At 42.3% G+C, this 21966-nt stretch overlaps 1 protein-coding gene across 2 annotated transcripts in view; it reads left to right on the forward strand.

Annotated features, from left to right (window-relative positions):
• Positions 1–14086: 14086 nt before the first annotated feature.
• Positions 14087–21966, forward strand: part of NKAIN3 (sodium/potassium transporting ATPase interacting 3) — a 636992-nt gene continuing 629112 nt past the window's right edge. For both annotated transcript variants that reach the window (XM_066266203.1, XM_066266204.1), the window contains exon 1: positions 14087–14337. In XM_066266203.1, coding sequence (XP_066122300.1) covers positions 14284–14337 — 54 coding nt within the window. In that variant the 5' untranslated portion in view covers positions 14087–14283. The remainder of the gene's footprint in view (positions 14338–21966) is intronic.

A 21966-nucleotide genomic window follows, 5' to 3' on the forward strand; every position in this document is an offset into this window, starting at 1 on the left:
GTTCCTGTCTGTCTGTCCCTATCTTTCCCTCTCTCTGACTCTCTCATTGTCTCTGAAAAAAAAAAGACTGCTTTCTAACTGCTCTATCCTTTTGCACAACATTTAAATAAAATTTGTCCTCTCAGTTTGTTGACAAATACTTAGTAACTTAGTCATTTCACATAAACTGCTTCAATTTCAGTGAAGAATGTTATTTCCTAGCATGAGATATATGAATTTAAAATTAGCTCATCTTAAGTCTGTCTTTTCAAGGATATACTGAAAATAGAATTTGCTAAAATTACCCATGATACTATACAATATTCAATGGCATCCATACAAAAGAAAACAGCAGATAAAAATCTTCTGAAGAGCTTGTGTCAGAAACAGGGCTGGTCAGCACTGGAAGTGACCGGCTGACCTAGGAGACTTACCTGAATGAGCATCTCAAGGAGCCCCAGGCAGTTGGCTGGAGCATGAAACCCTCCTTGGACAGGGACAAAGGGCAGAAGTTTCTGGTAAATAGTGTTTGTTTAACCACACCCACACGCATAGATTTTGGATTAGCCTCCTCAGTGATTACCATTTTTCTTCAGCAGAAATCTCCCCTCCCAGCACTGTCCATCTGCCCATCCATTAATTCCAGAAACATTTGTAAAGTCAAGAACTGTACTGCCAGCAGAGCAAGCACAAGGACCGAGCCCGGTTGCTGCCTGTGACAAACCCGAGAGGGGCACCTGAAAGCTTCTGACATAAGAGCCTGTCCTTTGTGATTGTAATTTTGCATTTGAAATAAAGGTTATTGTCAACTATTTTTTTAAAAGTATTCTAATCTTGACCCTAGTTGGTTGGCTCAGTGATAGAGCATCGGTCTGGCATGTGGCAGTCCTAGGTTTGACTTCTGATCAGGGTACAAAGAAGTGACCATCTGCTTCTCCACCCCTCCTCGTTCTCTCTCTCTTTCCTCATTCTCTCTCTCCCTCTCTCACAGCCATGGCTCAAAGGGTTTGAGCAAGTTGGCCCCAGGTGCTGAGGATGGCTCCATGACCTTGCCTCAGACACTAAAATAGCTCAGCTGTTGAGCAATGGTGCAATGGCCCCTGATGGGCAAAGCATCGTCCAATAGGAAGTTTTCCAGGTAGATTCTTGTAGGAACACTTGCAGAAGTCTCTTTGCTTCCCTGCCACTCACTTAATAAAATAAATAAATAAATAAATAAATAAATAAATAAATAAATAAATAAATTATAATCTCCCTTCTGAATGTGATTTGTGGCTATAACCAATTTTCTAGTGTTCTTATGACCATCCCTTTTTCCTTTTCTACCAGAAAAGGAGGAGATAAGACATGGTATTTATAGAGTTAAATATATTTCTTCACCTTACACATTCCCTATTATGCCAAAAGAATAGCAAAAGTAAAATTCCTTTGTTCCGTATTTAACCATAATCACGTTCTTTTATGCCTAGTATAAATCCTCAATTCATAAACACAGAACTTACATCACTGGAGAAACAGTATGTAGTGATATTAGTATGGCTAAAATTGAGGTATAAAATCAATTTAACATCTTTAAAATGTGACTAACATAACATCCTATATGTCAGACATGTAGGAAGAAAAAAACTTTTTAGATATAAGAAATAGTAACTATACCATTCAAAGTTAACTTTATCTCTCATTGTTATTGACTATATGCAGAATACAGTGTATAATTATTTTACCTTTAATTTATATTATCTAATGATTAGAGAGAATAAACTGATCATATAATATTTGGTAATCTGGCCCATTAAAATTTTAATAATGTAATGAAACAATGAATTCTGTTTGAAAGAAAAAAAAAAAAAAAAGAAAGAAAAATGCCTGACCAGGCGGTGGCGCAGTGGATAGAGCGTCGGACTGGGATGCGGAAGGACCCAAGTTCAAGACCCCGAGGTCGCCAGCTTGAGCGCGGGCTCATCTGGTTTGAGCAAAGCTCACCAGCTTGGATCCAAGGTCGCTGACTCCAGCAAGGGGTTACTCAGTCTGCTGAAGGCCCACGGTCAAGGCACATATGAGAAAGCAATCAATGAACAACTAAGGTGTCGCAACAAAAAACTGATGATTGATGCTTCTCATCTCTCTCCGTTCCTGTCTGTTTGTCCCTATCTATTCCTCTCTCTGATTCTCGTGCTGTCTCTGAAATAAATAAATAAATAAATCTTTAAAAAAAAATAGACCAACCTGTATCCAACATAGGTCCTTACCACACTACTGCCCTCATGGAGGTCAGAAGGGCAAATCAGTACAATGTCCAGGCTTCTTCTGCCTCCCAATGCCCAGGCAGCAGAGCTCATGTTCAAGTGCCACTGGAAAACTGCTGGGATTCTATCTAAAGTCGTGTCCCAGACCCTGGCCAGTGGCTCAGTGGTAGAATATCAACTGGGCATGTGGAAGTCCCAAGTTCAATTCCCAGTCAGGGCATACAGGAGAGGTGACCCTCTGCTTCTTCATACCTCCCCTCTCTTTCTATCTCTCCTGCTCTTCCTTTACTGCAGTCATCGCTCAATTGGTGTGAGCGTGTTTGCTTGGGCAGTCAGGATGGCTCTGCGGATCCTCAGCCTCAGGAGCTAAAAATACCTCAGTTGACAGCATGGCCCTAGATAGGCAGAGTGTCAGTCTCAGACAGGGCTTGCCTGGTGGATCCTTGTCAGGGCACATGTGGGAGTCTGTCTCTCTATCTCCTCTATTCTCACTTAAAAATAAATAAATGAATAAATAAAGTCATGTCCCCTGGAATGTGACTGGGGAAACGGCTGATCTGTTCCATGTGTTTAAACATTAGGTTTCCCTCGTATTGAGTAGGGGTCCAGTGTGTACCATAGTTTCCTTTGAGCTAGCTGATCATCCAAAAAAACACAGATGTCTAGGCCTCACCTTGACCAATAATAGAAGATTCGGGCTAGGAGGGTTTATTAGTTCACTATTGTTTCAGTAATGCTGTGTAACAAACATTGTAAAAAGCTCAATGGCTTGCAAACACTTATTTTTTGCTCATAGGTGTATAAGTTGGTTGTGGCTCAGCAGGGCTGGGCTAGGCTTGGGTCCAGGGCTGCTCCTCATGCCTGTCATTCCAGGACACAGAACGGAGGGACAGCAGCCTTGGGGACTACCCTTTTCAGGGCAGGTGGCAAAGTATATAGTGAACAAAAACATGTGATACCTCTAACACTCCTGTTTAAAACTGACCCACCCTCACTTTTGCCCACGTTCCATAGGTCAAAGCATATCACATGACTCAGCCTGAGGTCAGTAAGTTGGGATGTACACTCTGCCCCAAGGGGGAAGGTAGGAGGCAGGACAGTTTGGGGGTTGGTGCTCAGGGACTACACTAGGTGTAGTGAACTCTACAGGTGATTCTTATGAAGCCAGGCCTGCACCTGCAGGAGGACTGACTGGCATTTTGGTGCCTCTAGAGAATGTAATAGGAAGGATGGCTCCATTCTTTCAGTAGCTCAACAAATATGTACTCTCACCCCTTTGCACTATCCAAAGAGAGAAATGTTACCGGAGCTCCTGTAACTCGATAACAAAGGCTACTTAATAGTGGAAAGGAGACAAGAAATGGAGCTCCATATGCAAATTAAAAATGAGAATGAGCCTGACCAGGCAGTGGCACAGTGGATAGAGCGTCGGACTGGGATGCAGAGGACCCAGGTTCGAGACCCCAAGGTCGCCAGCTTGAGCGCGGACTCATCTGGTTTGAGCAAAATCCCACCAGCTTGAACCCAAGGTCGCTGGCTCCAGCAAGGGGTTACTCAGTCTGCTGAAGGCCTGCGGTCAAGGCACATATGAGAAAGCAATCAATGAACAACTAAGGTGTCACAACGCACAATGAGAAACTAATGATTGATGTTTCTCATCTCTCTCTGTTCCTGTCTGTCTGTCCCTGTCTATCCCTCTCTCTGACTCACTCTGTCTCTGTAAAAAAAAAAATAAAAAAAAATAAAAAAAATGAGAATGAGCTCAACAGGGAAAGCTTTTCAGAGGAGGTGACATCTGAGCTCAGCTGCCATGATGGGTGAACGCTTTGTAGAGGAGGAAAGTGCATGAGAGGTAGTATTCTAGGTGGAGGTTATAGACAAAATGCAGACTTTAGAAGCAGTGTGTTACATCTGACAGAGTGCTGTCCAAATCCCCTTCTTTTTTCTCTTGGTCCTGGAGCTAGATCACCTTTCCCAGCCTCCCTTGCACTTGGGTGTAGCCATGTGGCACAGTACGGGCCAAAGAATAAGCCCAGAATGATTTTTATCTTGTTCAAGTCTGGCCCTTAATAACCTCCCTCATGCAAAGCTAAATTCTCTCACTCTTTCCTCTTCAACCCATTGCATGGGAGGAGGGTGGAGCTACAAGATGGAAGATGCTGAGTCAGTGGACATTCACACAGAATCCGTCCCCATCAACTAGGCCTGTTTGTGTGAGGAAGGAATAAAGTTTATTAATTACATAAAGCCATTAAGAAGTAGGATTTCTTTGTCGTAGTGGCCAATGTTACTACTTGCCTTAACTAATATATTTTACATGGGTTTACTGATAATAATGGCTCTGGGCACAAAAAGAGATAACAGTCACTGACTAGCTGTGTGAGTCATTTATTCTAGATACCTCTTTGGTTATTTTGAGGACTAAGTGAATTAAAAGATATAATTGTAACTTAGAACTATGAATCTGGACCCTGGATTTTGGGCTCAGCAGTAGAGAGTTGGCTTGGCATGTGGATGTTCTAGGTTCGATTCCCACTCAGGGTACACAGGAGAAGTGACCATCTTCTTCTCTAACCCTCCCTCTCTCCCTCCTCTCTCTCTAGCTTTCTCTTCTCCTCTTGTAGTCATGGCTTGGATAGAACAAGTTGGCCCCGTGCACTGAGAATGGTTTTGTGGTCTTGCCTCAGATATTAAAATAGCTTGGTTGTCAAGCAATGGCCCCTGATGGGTAAAGCATTGACCCATAGAGGGCTTGTTGGGTGGATCTTGGTCCAGGCACATTCAGGAGTCTGTCTCTCTGCCTCCCCACTTCTTAAGAAAAATTTAAAAAAAAATTATGAATCTGGGCCAGCCATTAATGTTAAGGGGTGGTTTATGCTGCCAAGACCGTCTGTCAAGCAAAGTCATTTATAGCATGAATTAATGATGGCAGCACCACGACAGCATTGTTCTTCTGGCAGCTTTTTTGTTTCTAATGTGTTTTGACATGTGTTCCCAAAGGTTCAAGTTTAACTGTAGCTGAGACGGGTCTCTCTCTCTGCCTTTCAGCCTTGGAAGTGTCTTTCATCCAAGGAGTGGTAAGGAAGAAAAGCTGGCTCATTAATCAGCGTGTCATCACCTGACTGGAATTAAACGGTAAAGCAGTAAAACCTCTGGGTAGATGTGATAGCTAGTATCACAGGTGTCGATTTCTGTTTCCATTTCAAAGGAAGATGCCATCTGGAAGCGGTTCTTCCTGCCAAAGGGAGTAGAGATGCGAGGGCTCCCCTTTCCTTTTCAAAATGAGGGCTCACAGACAGAGCGCGGAGCTCTGCAAACAGAGAAGCCCTCCCTGGCAATGCGAGGGGCTGATGAGAGGCAAGCTGGAGGAAGCCCTTGTCAGGAGCAACTTTTTCTGAATGCAAGAATGATAACTTCGTACTGAAAATAGATTTTGAGCTACATACAAGCAGAGACTGAAATATTTGGCATACAATTAGAATAAGAGTCCTGACACATGGGCAGGGCTGCCTCTTTGGAGATCATCACTATATGGAATACCTCTGGGTAAGCTTGTCACAACCTATCAATGCTGGAAGAGAAAGACAGGTTGACCAAAACAGAATTAGTTCTTCTGGTTACCTTATGCTGAGAGTGTTCCTAATCCTAAGTGAGCAGGTAATGGGATCTTCATGTCAGCCTTCCCACTGTATACAATCTCTAGTATGTGGTGTATTGTGATACTTGGGTTAGTGATCATGAATTATATGCAGTTCTGATTCTATGTTATGGGCTAAGTCATATCTGCTAATCTTTCTGTTACCTTGTAAAACCTGAATTTAAAGACTCCTTCAAGTTGTTTTCATGCATTAAAAAATGGAGTGAAATCCAACTGATTATTTATTCAAGATGCTGGTACCAATAGAAAGCCAGGTGAGAATAACCACGTTTTAGTTTGGGTTTTTCTGGATGCAGACCCTGAGACAAGAATTCAAGAATGCACTTTGTTGGGGAGACGATGATCCCTGTCAACCGCAGCAGAGAAGTGTAGACATAAAACCAAGAGGAGGAAGGGCCAATAGAAGATGGAGTATGGAACAAATGACTGTGGTGGGCCACCAAAGCTGGGGAACTCCGGAAATGGTACAGAATGTGCACCCTGAGTCCTCTTCTTTAGGGTCCATGCCACTGAGGCATTTACATATCAACTCCTCGAAGCTGTTGGGATTCCAGAGTTGCTCCTGGGAAGTGCTTAATCCTCCAGAACTGCAGCCTGACCTGTGTGTGAAAACAGGCATTGCCGGGAGGAAGTTGGACCCATGTACACTGGAGTGATACAGGCAAAGGGATGTGAGCGAGGCAGGCGGCACAGCAACTACAAATCCCCATTGGATGCTGTCTAACAAGGCCTTTTCTGGACTCGATGCACTGCTTGGAAAACTCCTGTGCATTTCCCGCTCTGTCCCAGCACCAGTGAGATGACTACGCACCTGAGGACCTGTTTTGCAGGGACTCACGGTTGGTTATAACCAAAAATTAGATTTCTGTGCCTTTCACACTTTATTTTAATCAATGTATTTTTAAATATTACATATTAAAATCTAAGCTATATTTACAACTGTATTCAAAACCTGTCAGTTTCCTACCATGGTTCAGTATACGCACCCTGTGGACACCATAGAGGCAGCCTAAGAGAAAAGGACACTCATAATGCAATGTGCTCTCCTGTGGTGGGCTGCATCTTTTTCAGGTGAGACCATGGCCTTACTGAGGGCACATTTGGGAGCTAGTGAACGCAAAGGGAAGCTATGGCTTTTGGCCTCGAGTGCCACTTCTAATTATAAAGACTGCCTCTGAACATCACAGTGATGTTTACAAATGACTGCTTATCTTCTCTTAATAGCCATTTCATTTTCTTATTTTCTTCAAAAATATGAAGGAAAATTATGTGGTTGTACTATCTTTAATGGTTGTTTAAGCTTCTCTAGATTTCTGGAATAAAAGCATGGGAGAAGGCAGCAGCATGTTCAATGTGAAACGTAAGCTGATGTCACTGATGTTAAAAGTAAAACAAATGTATATTTATGTAGATGGATAGATGGATGCGTATGTACAAATACATGTTGGGCGGCACTGGGATTTCCTAAGACTTTGTATTATTATTATTATTATTTTTTTTTTTTAACTTTCAGTTGCTCTACCTTCTCTCTCTTCATTACCGCCAACTCTTAAGGCTCTGGCTAAGCCAACGAGTAGAGGGCCTGACCTGACTTTCTGGAATCTTGAGAAGAACAGAGGGCAGAGGAGCAAATGTGAGTGGTAATGAGAACAGATGCATGCTTCTCTGATATGAGGACCCTGACATAGTAGGTATGCAGTAATGTTTATTGCATAGAAATCTCCAATGGTTCCCAGCACTTGGCAGTAAATGATGTGGTGAGAAATACTTGAACTTGTCCATGTCAGTAGGGGTTGCTCAATACATGACATCAGAACAACTCCAAATGCGAACCACTGCAATACTACTGATGATAATATTTAGTAACAACAGTTTGGAGTTGGTAGACCACTGAAGAGTGTCATAGGTAATATCAATTAAGGCTTATTTTTAACCAAAACAAGAATCAAATAAATGGTGCTTGGCTATACATTTCAGATTTTAAAACTAATTATTACTGACATTTCTTGAAACAAAATATACCAATGGAAATTTTTTATCCTTTCTCTTTTTATAATTTTCACTTCCTCTGGGCTTTCCAGAGTCCTTAAAATCCCTTTCACACCACAGAATAATCCTGTTTCTTTCTCACTTTATCTTTGAATGAAACAACCCTCGGGGTAGGGGGTTACTTTTAAATGCTATGATGTAAAGTGCTTATAATAATAATAAGTACCTCTCACAGAGTAAGGAAATATTAAATTATAACTGCCATCTCTGCTAGGGTATTCACTGCTAGGGTATTCACTGCTATGCTTAACAAGTGAATCAATTCTAACCAGAGGGGAGGTCTCAACAGGCGCCGGGCAGTACACTAATGTACTGCCACCTTCACAGTGTGTCACATGCTCCACGTGTATGTCTCCAAATCTTGTTCAGTGTAAACCTCCTCTTTGCTCCAACTGAGCAGCCATACCATTATCACAATGTGTGTCAGATAATTGGGAAGTTAAGTCAGTTGTAGCAGAAGGTGTAGAAGATTATAATTTGCTTATTCCAAGAAGGAGAGTCCCTACATCAAGTCAGTCCCAGAGAAAAAGTATGTCCTTAGTGGAACATTTAGGACATTTTCTTGATCGGGTTGCAGGATACTTGACCAGACTGTACTCTATTTCACTCAAATAAAAATGTCAAACTGGAAGGTTAAAAAACAAACAAACAAAAAAACAGCCCTGGTCAGTTGGCTCAGTGGTACAGCTTCGGTCTGGTTTGTGGAAGTCTTGGGTTCAATTCCTGAGCAGGGCACAGAAGAGAAGTGCCCACCCTTCCCCCTCTCCTTTCTCTCTCTCTCTCTCTCTCTCTCTCTCTCTCTTCCTCTCTGGCAGCCAAGGCTCCATTGGAGCAAAGTTGGCCCGGGCGCTGAGGATGGCTCCATGACCTCAGCCTCAGGTGCTAAAATGGCTCAGGTTGAAACAGAGCAATGGCCCAGATGGGCAGAGCATCACCCCCTGGTGGGCATACCTCCTGGATAGTGGTTGGGCACATGCGGGAGTCTGTCTCTCTGCCTCCCCACTTCTCACTTCAGAAAAATACAAAACAACAAACAAACAAACTGTGATATAATTAGGAGAAACTAAGTTCTTCAAGCTGTTGTCTCAAATCCTAGTATCTGAAAGTCTTGTGAAATCTAGAAATCTGCACATTTAGGTCTGGTCTTTAGGTGTGCCCTCTTCTACCTGGTTATCCTTACTCTTCGTATAGATCAGCGATTTTCAACCGGTGTGCTGCAAATAACTTTAAAGCATGCAATACTTGACTAGTCAGGTTCATTGACTTCTTTTCCCTTAGATTGTCAAATAAAAAAATGACAACAGCCAACACAACAATAACCATCCAGTGTGAATGTCCTATTTTAAACCATAAATATATAGGTCATACGGTAGTGTTGCATCTTACTGGTCACGTTGCATAATAAGGTTGTGAATGATTGGTTAATTCTTGGTACCAGAAATCCTTATATATTAGTATAGGCACCTGATTTTTTTAAAAAGTCACTTTGGAGCAAAAAGGGTAGGTAATGACTATTATTATGTTTTTGTAAATTAATCAAAACTATATATAATTTTTTTTAGTTAGATGGGAAGAAAATATATTTTTTGGTGTGCTGCATAATTTTAGTAGTTTATGTGTGCCATGAGATGAAAAAGGTTGAAAATAGCTGGCTTAGATATCTAGCTTTTTAAGAAAGACAGAATTGGAATTTCTCAAAAGGAATTTTACTAAGAAACCAATAAATAAAGAGATAGAAGAAATAAATGAACTTGAATATCATTAGGGTGTACATGCATGTGTATATATACATGTTTAATACTATTTACTATATATGCATGTGTGAATACATATAGAGCAACACTATATGCGAAGCGTTATGGTAAAAATATGCATACATTATCTTTCTTCATCCAAGAAATATTGAGTATATTAACTGGGGAGACAGGAAATTATAAAAATTTTTTTAGATTTTATTTATTGATGGGGCAAGCCTGAGGTTTTGAACTGGCGACCTCAGCATTCCAGATCGAAGCGCCACCACAGGTCAGGAGAGACAGGAAATTATAAAGTAAACAAATTCACATTTTGAATGAAAAGACAACAGAGGGACTTGGGTCACACTCAGATGTGGTCAGGAACAGTATCTCCGGGACATGACATGAGGCTGAGACCTGACTGAGGTAAGAGTGCAAGGCACAAGTAGATGGGGTATAAAAAACAAAGTCAGGCTTAGTCCTGTGGGGCAAGTCATGTCATCAGATCCAGTTCACATAGAAAAACAAGGACTCACAGGGAGGCAAAGTGATTCCTCTGAGATTCTACAACTAGGAAGTGGCATAACCAACCATACATCAGATTGGCTATTCCAATGAGATTATTTCTTCCCTAATCAACTTTTCCAAACCCTACTCTGACCCCACCTTTTACATTGGTCTGCCATTTTCTACTCTTTTCCTTTTCTCTCCCCAAGAGACAGGTAATCCTCTTTTAAACCTGTCCTTACTCTCACAGGCAGATGAATTAATGGCAGCACTTGGTGTCAACCTGTTTCAGAGTGGGTTCTAACTTCATTGAGCCATTTGCTTTTCCTTCCCACTCCAAGCCCTTGAACGGAGGGGAAGAAGTCATTCATTTACCTCTGCAAACCTGACAACCATCATAGCCCTTAATGTAATAAAGAAATGAAACAAGTAAGAAATATTTGAGGGTGGAATAGAAAAAGGAAGAAAACAAAGAAGGAAGAGATGAAGATTTTTAGTTCAGGATGCGGTCTGATATAGAAAATAAGAATAAGAGATTGCAGACAAATAAAAGTATCTTCCTACAATGTTAAGACTTACTAGCATCGTGTTAACTTTGCTTCCTTCCTCTCCCTCTCTTTGAAAGTCAAATGCACTTTCAACTGACATAAATTGTACAAGGAAGAAACTGCAATCTGGTTCTGTCAATAGATAGGGCAGTGGGAAAGGGAAAGAAAAAGGGAAAGGGACAGGAGGACCTTCCTCAATCCCTGACATCACAACACAGGTGGCACTGACTCTGGAGGAGGGATCAAGGCAAATCACTACCACTTCCCATCAGAGCAGTTAGGTGGCCTGGAGTGTTACTGGTATCCTCAATTGCAGAGGCAGCATGGTGAATGGTCAATGGAGGAACTCTTGATTCAGATTACTTGAATTTGCATTCCTCTTCACCCATTTAAAAGTCAGGGAGTCCATATTCCCATTTCCACATCTTTTTACTGGGGATATTCACAGCAACCCACTTATAGGCTGTTGTGAGGATTAAGTAAAGTGAATAAAGCATGTAGAATGGTGTTTGGCAAGGACCCAATGCATGTTGGCTGAAAAATTTGGTACTTCTTAAATAAATAAATCAAGTGATGAAAGAAAAGTGTACGGGGTTAAACATACATAATGAATAGGGAAGGAAGGGTCATTATGTTTATGATCATAACATTCACCAGCTCTGGAGATGAAGAGGCTGTACTAATTTCTGGAAGATGTCTTCTCCCGCTTCAGCTTTCAGAGGGGTCTGTGGTCTCAAATTTTCTACACTGACCTTTTCTATATGCTAAATTATTTTCACTTGGCAGGGTCCATGTTTCCCTAATGTTTTCGTCCACCACGAATGGCTATGGTTATAGTTCTTGTGTGTAAAAGAAGCATGTCTTCATAACCCGTGGTCACAGATTCCTTGAGGCTAAGTTTAAAAAAAAAAAGGTTCTAGCTTCATTTTCCCCCTCTCCAAGATAATGCACAGAGGTGGACCATAAATAATGAATGTTCTTCACCTTTTTTTATCTTATTTTTATTAATTTTAATGGGGTGACATTGATAAATCAGGGTACATATGTTCAGAGAAAACATCTCCAGATTATTTTGGTATTTGATTATGTTGCATACCCCTCACCCAAAGTCAAATTATCTTCTGTCACCTTCTATCTGGTTTTCTTTGTGCCCCTCCCCTCCCTCACCTCCTCTCTCTCCTTCCTTGCCCCCTCCCCACCCCCTCACCCCTCTTTACCATCACATTCTTGTCCATGTCTCTGAGTCTCATTTTTTATCTATGTATGGATTCATATAGTTCTTAGTTTTTCTGATTTACTTATTTCACTCTGTATAATGTTATCAAGGTCCATCCATGTTATTGTAAATGATCCGATGTCATCATTTCTTATGGCTGAGTAGTATTCCATAGTATATATCATATGTACCAAAGCTTTTTAATCCACACGTCCACACTTGGGCTGTTTCCAGATCTTCGCTATTGTGGACAATGCTGCCATAAACATGGGGGTGCATTTCTCCTTTTGGAACAGTTCTATGGTGTTCTTAGGGTATATTCCTAAAAGTGGGATAGCTGGGTCAAAAGGCAGTTCAATTTTTAATTTTTTGACTCAAATTTTGAGATTATTTGTGTGTCTCTATCAGGATTTCAAAGATAGCATGCAAAGGTTTTCCTGTTTTAAGTTATAAACCTAAGTACTGAAGAAACAGTTCAGAAAAAAAACCAACAACAGTTAATTGAAAAACAAAAACAACTCCCATCAATGCCTGGAGAATGGCTTGGTAGAGTTTCCATGTCTGGAGAGAATGTTTTAAAAATGCAAAGATCTCTTACCTTTTCTGACTAACCTATCCCCAAGGTTACACCCAGGAGGGCAGCAGTGGGTTAGAAACGGGGTTTCTGTGCCAAGTTGTGAAGAAGCCAAACGGCCAGGAGGCCTGTCCCCCTCTTTAGCGCGTGCCCACTATTGCATGCTTAGTTCCTAGCACAACAAATGAACCCAGGAAATGAGGCATTGAGCCTTGATGAAGTGGCATCGACTGCAGAACTCCTCCCCTCTTCTTCACTATCCAGGACCAAGTCTATTCCAGAGCTCCTTTCAAACAATTCAATTCTCTTTGGAAGAATCATCCCGGAAACATTTTCCATATGTTGAAAAAGGCACGAATCTTCTTCTTTCTCGCCTTTTCTTTTTTCACGCCTGGTGGCAATTTCAGAGAGCCTTTCAGGTGAGAATCTAAGCCAGGTCCGCCGCGGCATCCTCGTTTCCCGCCGCACTCCAAGCCGGCGCATCTCTCTTCCAGGCATCGCCTCTCTCCAATTCCGTCCAACTTTTCCTCCCGGTCTCCAGCGGGGGCGCCCTCCGGGACTCGACTGCGGTAGGAGCGACCCCGGCCAAGAGCCCCCAAAGCAGCGCTCCCGGCGCGGGGCCGAGCGGAGCGGACTCGCCCTCCGCGCCTGGCACCCTTCTCCGGCCGCCCGCGCTCGCAGCCCCCCGGACCCCGAGCTCCGCCAGCGCTCCGCCAGCGCTCGCACGCCCCGGGCTGCTTGCCTGCGGGGCCCTTCGTTCCGGACGGCAAGCCATCTATATACGCCCGCCCTCTGCACCTCTCGGACAGCTCAGGAAAACCCTATCCCCTCCTTTGTACACTCCTCCGACCACCCTCCCCACACCCAGACACCCGCAAGCGAGAAATCCACCCCGGTATCGGCAGTTACATGGGTCGCCCAGGGTCTTCAGACGCCCAACTTCGCGCTCAGTCCTATTCATTTTCTTTTCTGAATTGAGTTTATTTGGGTGACACTGGTTAATAAAATCATATATAAGTTTTAGGTGTGCAATGCTGTAATACATCATCTGTATATTGTATTGTGTGTTCACCACCCAAAGTCAGATCTCTACATCACCACTGACCCTCCTACCTCCTCTCATCCCCTTTCCCTCTGGCAATCACCGTACAGTTGACGGTGTCTATGAGGGTTTTGTTTTTTTTTGTTTTTCTTTTTGTTTAATTTTGTTTGTTTTGCTTAATCCGTTCATTCTCTCTCCCTTCCTCTCTCCAAAGACTCCTAACGAGCCACGCCGATCCTCTGTGACACTCCCTTTCATTCATCCCCTCCCACCCCCCACCCACCACACACACACACACACACACACACACACACACACACACACACACGCAGACAGCCCACTCCACTTTTCAGACGCCCACCTCTTACATCCACCCTCCCCTAAACAGACTTCCACCCACTCACCATCTGTACCTCCCTTCCGCCCCCCGCCCCTCCCGGCGGGCTCCCCCTCCCCAAGACGCGGACCCGCACAGCGGGCGGCAGGGACCCCCGCCAGACTCTCCGGTCGTGCGCGCCGTACTGACCTCTGCCCGCCGGGGAAACTAACAAAGGCGGCGCGCGAGCCCAGCCCCGAGAGCGGCGAGCGGCGGGCGCGCGGAGGGCGAGCCTGAGCCCGGGCCGGCCGGCGAGCCCCCGCGGGGGCTGCTCGGGAGTCGGAGTCGGAGTCGGCGGCGCCGGAAGACGCGGATCCCCGGCTGCGCGCGCCGCTCGGACGCCGCCGGCACCATGGGCTGCTGCACCGGGCGCTGCTCGCTCATCTGCCTCTGCGCGTTGCAGCTGGTGAGTGCCCCGCGCGCCCCAACCCCTGACCGGCCGGCCCTGGGACCGGCCTCCGCGGCTCCTCCTGCGGAGCCGCAGCTCCCCGCCGGCGAGCCGGGCTCTCTGCCGCCCCGACTCGCACTGCCCTCCCGCCGCCGGCACTCACCGGGTTGCGCCCGCCTCGAGGGAGGGCGCGGTTGCCCTTTTGGTCCCGCGCGCTGGGTTCACCGCGCCCCCGCTGGGTGTCGCCACGAGGTCCCGGGGCGGCTGCCCAGGGGACGGGATGAGCGGCTACTCTGCGCCTGGGTAGCATATCTGGCATAAGCACCGCCGCATCCCTGCTGAAGTTTCACCGGGGTTCGTGGGCTCTTTCTTCTTGGGATATTTCCAATAACGTGTTTAATGGAAAGGTGCCCGGGATTGTCCAGGCTCTGAAGACCCAGCATCAGCTCCGATTCTTAGTTCAGAGTGAGGTGGTTCTTACCTCCATCAAGTCGGAAAGTGGTGCTTGAGGACTTGGATCTCCAGGAAGGAGATCTGGCTGCGTGCTTTTAAACGAAGTATTTAAGTCCCTGCCCTTCAAATTTCGCTTTAGGTTTTGTTGAAATGCTGCATGTTCAGACGACAGACTGACAGTTGCCACTAGGGAGAGAACGGAATGAAAGGCTCCCGTGGCGCGGTGGCAAGAGAAGAGCAAAAGGGCTTTCAGACTGGAGCGACTGCTTTTCTTAACATACGTCCTAGTGAGACCTAGACTGGCCCTGCGGTCTATTCCGTTGTCACTTGAGGTCAAGGCCACAGACCTTTTGTGTCAGACTTTTGTGTGTGAGAGATTAATAGACATCTCCCTTTTCTTACTCTTAAGACAGACTTTGTAGATGCTCTGGCAAGCTTTCTTTAAAGTGGTGTTTGTTTTTTAAAGTCACAGACATTAACTGGCATATTTTCACTAGCAAGAGGAACACGCTTTTCAGTGAGCTTTAATGAGTGGTGTCAACCTTTGCAAGACTCATTTACTGAGGGATAAAATTATGCTCTTTCTTTAATAGTTAATCCTTGTTCCCATGGAGGTCATAAAAGGTTTCACCTTTCCTTTGCCTCAGTCTTCCACTCCAATAAAAACCTCAAATAGGATGTGCTCTTCACTGTTTACTTACTGTGTGCATAATTTATATATTTATAGGTTTGAATTCAGTGGCTACTTTCCTTTAAATCTAAAAGACACTTCTGTCCGGTTAAATAGGATGTGTTTTATAGAGTTTTCTTTAAAAAAAATTTAGAAATTCACTTGAACATGAATGTTTTATTTTTAAAAAAGGCCAGAGGATATATACTTTGGTAATTAGAAATGCATGTGGCTTATAAATTGGAAAAACTGAATTCACGTTGAGTCAACCTTGAATATATAAGACTGTAGATAGACACATTAGATTCTGTAATCTATAGTGATATAATTCTTTTCATTTTACCTGTAGGGTAAGGGTTTTTCATTTTCTTAGTTGGTATTATACCATCTGTGATGATAATGTGTTTGGTGTTTCATGTCTCAGCCTGAAATGCGCCCACTTTCCACATGAACTTTCTCAGTTGCTACAAATGCATCTTCCTCTTCAAAGCTTATCTCAAAATTTCACTTTCTCTATGAAATTTCCCTGGTGCTCTAGGCAAAATCAATCATTTTTTTTTCTCCTTAAATCACATAGCATTTTGCCTTTTCCTCTGTTAGGACATACTTCATCCCTTAAATTATTTTATTATATATTGTACTTGTATCTCTCTTCACTAGACTGTAAGTACCCTGAGGATAAGGAACAAACATTATTCATCTCTGCAAACCCAGTAAATCCACTGGAGAGCTCACATTAGGAGGTGAAGCATATTTGCTGAACTTATTGTAGTAATTAACATTTGGAATCTATATAGGGTTTTTGCACCACTATTCTATTTTACTCCAAAAATTATCCTTTGAGGAAGGCCCCCATTTTAGCTCTTTGGCAGATGAGGAAGGTAATACTAATAGAGTTTAAAAACTTTTCCAAATCGATAGTTTTTATATAGTAGAGACAGTGAAGTGCTAGTTAACACTTGATAATTGGATATCAAACAAAACATGTATGCATATATTACATTATTATGTAATATATTTTCCATATTTTGTATAAAGGACGTGTACCACTCATTTGACAAATAATTAATAATAATAACAATAATAATAATACAATATGTAATGCTCTTAATTGTAAATGCTACATAGGCAGCTAATTCTGGAAGAATCTTTTGTTGAATTTGATGCATTCTTGCTTCTGTGGTTCTGCCTCAAATGCTGGTTGATATGTTTATTCACTTTGTGGAGTAACAGGAAAGTGAAACAAGGAAGCCAACATGGGAACATCATTCAATCAATGACATGATTGATGGTTTGCAACCTTGGAAACCTTCCCTGGTGAAATTTGAAACTGGCCCCCTTCAAAGAGGTCAAGGAGAGACTAAATAAAAAGGCGGACCTCTGGGATTGGCAGGTGGCAGTTTCAGTAAGCTACAGAACTTACATAGAAGCTTATCTTGAGCAGCTACAAGATCAGTCCATTTCTGCACCCCTCTTGGCCTGCTAGAATCTCAAAAGTTTATGTAGAGTCTTTAGTGGGGTTCAGTCACATACACCACCCAGGTGGTCTCAACAATGCATTACTCTGTCAAGGCTTCATCCTTAAGCTGGCTCCTACGATGAAAACAGTGGGCAGAATGTATGCTCCAAGGACAGGAGAGGGTAAGGAGCCTCTGATTGTCCTGGTACTACTCCATGGTCAACTGCTGGTCATATCTGAGCAGAATCTTTGCTGAATTGAGTAAGTTTTCAAATACTGGAAAATTATTTATTCCTTTTTGTGTGTGTGTGCTTTTGACAGTAATGGCATGACACATTTTAGTTTTAATATGCACTACTGGAAAAAAAGTTCTCCATTGCTTTCTTAAGTCTAGAGTCAACAAAACAATGTTCCACTCTGATTTTTAGCATTTTCCAATTTCTTCGGTGTGAATACTCCCACCTTGGCCAAGTGAGGTACACCATTATGCCATTACATAGTATTCACATCATACTGATATAAATAGTATTTTATATCATACTGATAAAATAGGCATAAAGAAACTCAAAAGCATAAAGTAAAACACAGTAAAGTAATTAGGAAATGATATGTTTTAAATATTTAGTACTTGTTTTTAATACGATTTGCTTCCATTTAAGTTTATAATATTAAGTTTTAATAATGAATGTGTTTTCCTAAAAATTTAACTGACTCTCTGAGCCAGTAGAGCCTGCTCCAGCTTTCCTCTGGGTAGGGCTCCCAGATCTAGTGTTCTTTCCATTGAAGCCAGCTGTCTTTTTTTCCCTCTTCACGTTTTTTTATGCTCCCACTAACTGTAGGAAGAAGGAGGTTATGAAGCAGTAAATAAGTATGGGGGTAGAGAGAGGAATGGCACTCACAGACCATTGTTGAAGAGACTACATGCTAATGACAAGGAATGACTGTGCAGGTCGTTAAAAGATGGCACATTAGCTTCTTCTCAAAGTTAAAGAAACAAATGAAAGGTTTTTTATTATCTCATTCACATTTCATCCAATCCACACTCCGAGTGAAACATCCGATTGGCAGATATAATTGGAGAGAACATATCGTTATTAGGCTAGTGCATTGGGCCGAGTCTTGGTTTACAACTTCAGTCTTCTTTCTGCATTCTTCCTTCCACTGCCCTGGCCGTCTCCCATCTCCGCTTTTTCTCCATGCTTCTATCCCCGGGCATATTTGTGTGTTTCCCCCAGATATTACATTCACATTCACGTTCACGTTCATTCTTCTGCTAGATGAATTTTAAAGAGAAAGTGAAAAGCATGAATGCGTGCCCATAGAAAACGATGCAAAGTAAATCTTTTTGAAAAGCAATTCATCACTGTGCAACAGATTCATCAAGTCATCCAAGAACTTTTAAACATATTTTTGTAAGGATACTTTTGGTTTTACTTGTTTTTGAATAATGTGTAATTCCATCATCATGTATATGTAACCTAGAAATAAAAAGAGACACCTGATCATCTGCACTTAGTAAATTAATTTTAGTTGCTACATTTAAATGAGTCTTAATTGCATGTTTTTAAGGTCTGAAATTTACCCCAATGTTATTTCAGTCATTTTCTTATAGTTCAACAGTGCTGTGTTGAACTAAGTAAGTCATTAAAGATTGTTCCCACAGAGTTTTAGACATCCTGACATCAAGCGGTCAGACTCTAAGACACATTTAACAAAATTCTGTCCCTGGATGTTGTTTTTTCCAGAGAGGTTTATTTCATGGAAAGGTGACAGCCATATTTCTATCAGAACTAATAACCAGTACAACAAAATTAGGAGCTTTCACTTTACGTTCTACAGTCACAGAAACTGTTAAAGGATTTGTAGAACACAAGCAGCTTTTTTATTTTTATTTTTTGTATTTTTCCAAAGTGAGAAGCGGAGTAGCAGACAGACAGACTCCCACATGTGCCGGACTGGGATCCACCCAGCATGCCCACAAGGGGGTGATGCTTGGCCCCTCTGAGGTGTTGCTTGTCCTCAGCGCCTGGCCCAACTTTGCTCCAGTGGAGCCTTGACTGCGGGAGGGGAAGAGAGAGACAGAGAGAAAGGAGAGGAGGAGGGATGGAAAAGCAGATGGTCTTTAAAAGAGGAGTGCTTTGACCTGTGTGCCTTGGCCAGGAATCGAACCCGGGACTTCCACACACCTGGCGATGTTCTACCTCTGTGCCAACCAACCAGGGCAGAACACAAGCAGCTTTTTAACACATCTTATTAGATGGAGTAGTAGGAAGACTTCACAGAAATTGGAAGCTGAGTCTGAAAGAATGACCAGGAGTCAGACATGCAAAGAGAGGGGAACCATTCTAAGCAAGAGAAACCAAATGTGCAAAGCTGCCAGTTTTGAAAGAGCTTGGAATATTCTAGATGTGACAGAGTCTGGGGTGGCTAGGGTGCAGTCTGAGAGAATGAGTGCACCTCATACAATGAGATGGCAGGCGGCACCAGATTTTGTTCAAAGTGCATGTGGACCCACTGTAGCATTTTAAACAGAGTCATGGTATCATCAGACTTGTGTTTCAATATACTGTCATTGCTGAGCAGAGAACAGATGAGAGAAAATGAGAGGAAATGCGAGACAGATGCTCTTCTGGTATTCTGAACAAAAGATTATAAGCATCAGATACATACAATAACAACAGATAGGATAAAGGATGAACCCAAGACATGATTTAGGAGCAGAAAGCCTAGGACTGGCTGTGGAATTGACCCACACAGTTTGAATAATGGAATGTAATTGTAGTGCTTTTTACTGAAAATGGTAAAATTGGGTGTTGTGGGTGCAGAAGTGGAGCGGGACTGTTTGTTGAGAGATGTAGAGGTTCTTTTTTAGACACTTTTAAAATTCTGATTCATCAGGCCAAATAGCTGTCAGGTATTTGAGTTTGTAACTCGAAGGATAACATTGGAATGAATATTCAGAATCAGGAATTATGAGCAATATTGGTATCGAAAGCCCTGGATGAGGTCACCTCAAGAGTGTGAGGGTGGATGAGAACAGTACTGGAAACAAGACTCAGAGTTTTGAATGTCAGTTTTAGGGAGACTTTAGCAAATACTTGCTGAAGTTAAAGTGGACCTGCTTTGTGAGGTGCATCAAAACTCATGCTTTAACCCCATCAACACTAATTGTTGTTAGTTAATATGGGTGTAAATCATCATGGATTTACAAATGAATATAACATTAAATGGAAAGATAACATTTTATCAATGATTAGTATTCAGAATGCCAGTTAAATGAAAGTGCAAGCCAATGACACATAACACAATCCATCCAATGTACATTTTTAATTTAATATATTTTGCAAAGATGCTAAAATAAAATGGGAGATAGCCCTAAATGTCCTTTAAAGTAATATTCTTATCTTAGGTCTTAGGTAAAGTATCAGAGAACAGATATTTTAAGATGGGTATAGTAAAACAAAATTCTGGTTAAAGCATTTAGTCTTACTCGGTGACAAAATTTAGGAAGGTGAAACACTTGAACTGGTCGATCACTGTTCTCTTTGACTTGGTCAGAGAATCACCTGTTTCTTGATTTGGAAGGGAAGCATCTGTCTACTGGGAAAAGGAGATGAAGGTGAAGGCTTGTGGGCAACGGGGGTGGTGGGGCTGACAAGGGCTCAGCTTCCGGGATGAGCTGGTCCGTTGTTAAGGGTAGTAGAGGCAAGATCATGGCAGTGTTAATGATCTTGTTTTTTTTTTTCCCCCTAAGCTTTTTTTGGTCTTTTGTGCATACAGAACCACTCTTTAGATTGGTTTTCCTGATTAATTGTATTCCTGAATTATTAAAGAGAATTAAATGTTCAAATTTCTTTTCTCCACTCCCTCTACAGGTATTTGCGTTATGAATGGTTTCATGTAGATGCCCGGTTCCTTTATTAACAAGGGTATTTGTAATAGAATTTTAGCTCTCACATTTTCTTAAGAGATATGAGATCAGTGGATGTGATATTAGTCATAAATATATTTCTGACAGTTTCTCTCTATTCCAGTAATTAGAAACATGGTTATACTTTGGTATTGATTAATATGGAGTATAATAAGTGCTTGTGTGTAGGCAGCCTCAGGCTGTAGAGGTTGACTGGTTAAATCAGTTAATTAAGGTACAAAGAAGAATGTTCTACACTCCAGTTATGCTTCCTGTACTGGTAAGTAGCTGTAACTGATCATAATGCAGATAATAGGAAATACAAAAGTCTCATTGATGGTGATTCTTTATCAATTTGTATTTAAAATATAAATCCTTAATGAGGAAGCACTTTCAAATTATTGTTAATGAAAGGTACCATAGCTGAGATTGGAGAGGTCCTCAGGAAGTTACCTAGACCCGTCTGTTGTGCCATGGCGGGACCGTGTGGGTCTTCAATACCACTCTCTTGTTGATTCTTAAGAGTCTCTGAGAATGGGAACTTTTACTGTTAGCAAAGTCCCTCCTATTCAAATTGAATTTCTTGCACTTCCATTTCTATCCTGTCTCGTATCCCTTTGCCTTTCATCTGGCTGACGAGTGGCAGATGGAGGCAGCCACACGCTGGAGCCGGCTCGCACCACCTGGGGAAACTTCACCACTACACGTCCAGAAATTCTACAAGCCAGTTGTTAAACACAGCCCGTGTTAAAAATTAATGATATAAATGTTAAATTATACTAAAAACAAAGGTAATAAATAGCCACAGCTCAACCCTTCCTAATCATTTTGACTGCGTTGTACTGTACTTCATCTGTGCTCCAGGGGTTGTTTTGTGTCTATTGTATCTGTACGGTAGAAGCTCTATATTACAGTGCGCTATTGAGCATTTATTTCTAACTCGGCATCTAGTGATGTCACATGGGTAGCTAAAACTCTGCTATGGTGGAAGTATTTACATCCTGAAAACACATAAACACCATGAACTAGGTGTTCCTCCAACCCTTCAGAGCTAGTTATTAAACATTTACCAACATGACACTGGTTTTATATTCAAAATTTCAATGTTGACTCCTTTATGTGATAGCTTTAGGATCTCCCTAAACATAGGAGTTG

Source organism: Saccopteryx bilineata, chromosome 3, assembly GCF_036850765.1.
Source record: "Saccopteryx bilineata isolate mSacBil1 chromosome 3, mSacBil1_pri_phased_curated, whole genome shotgun sequence".
Classification (NCBI taxonomy): domain Eukaryota; kingdom Metazoa; phylum Chordata; class Mammalia; order Chiroptera; family Emballonuridae; genus Saccopteryx; species Saccopteryx bilineata.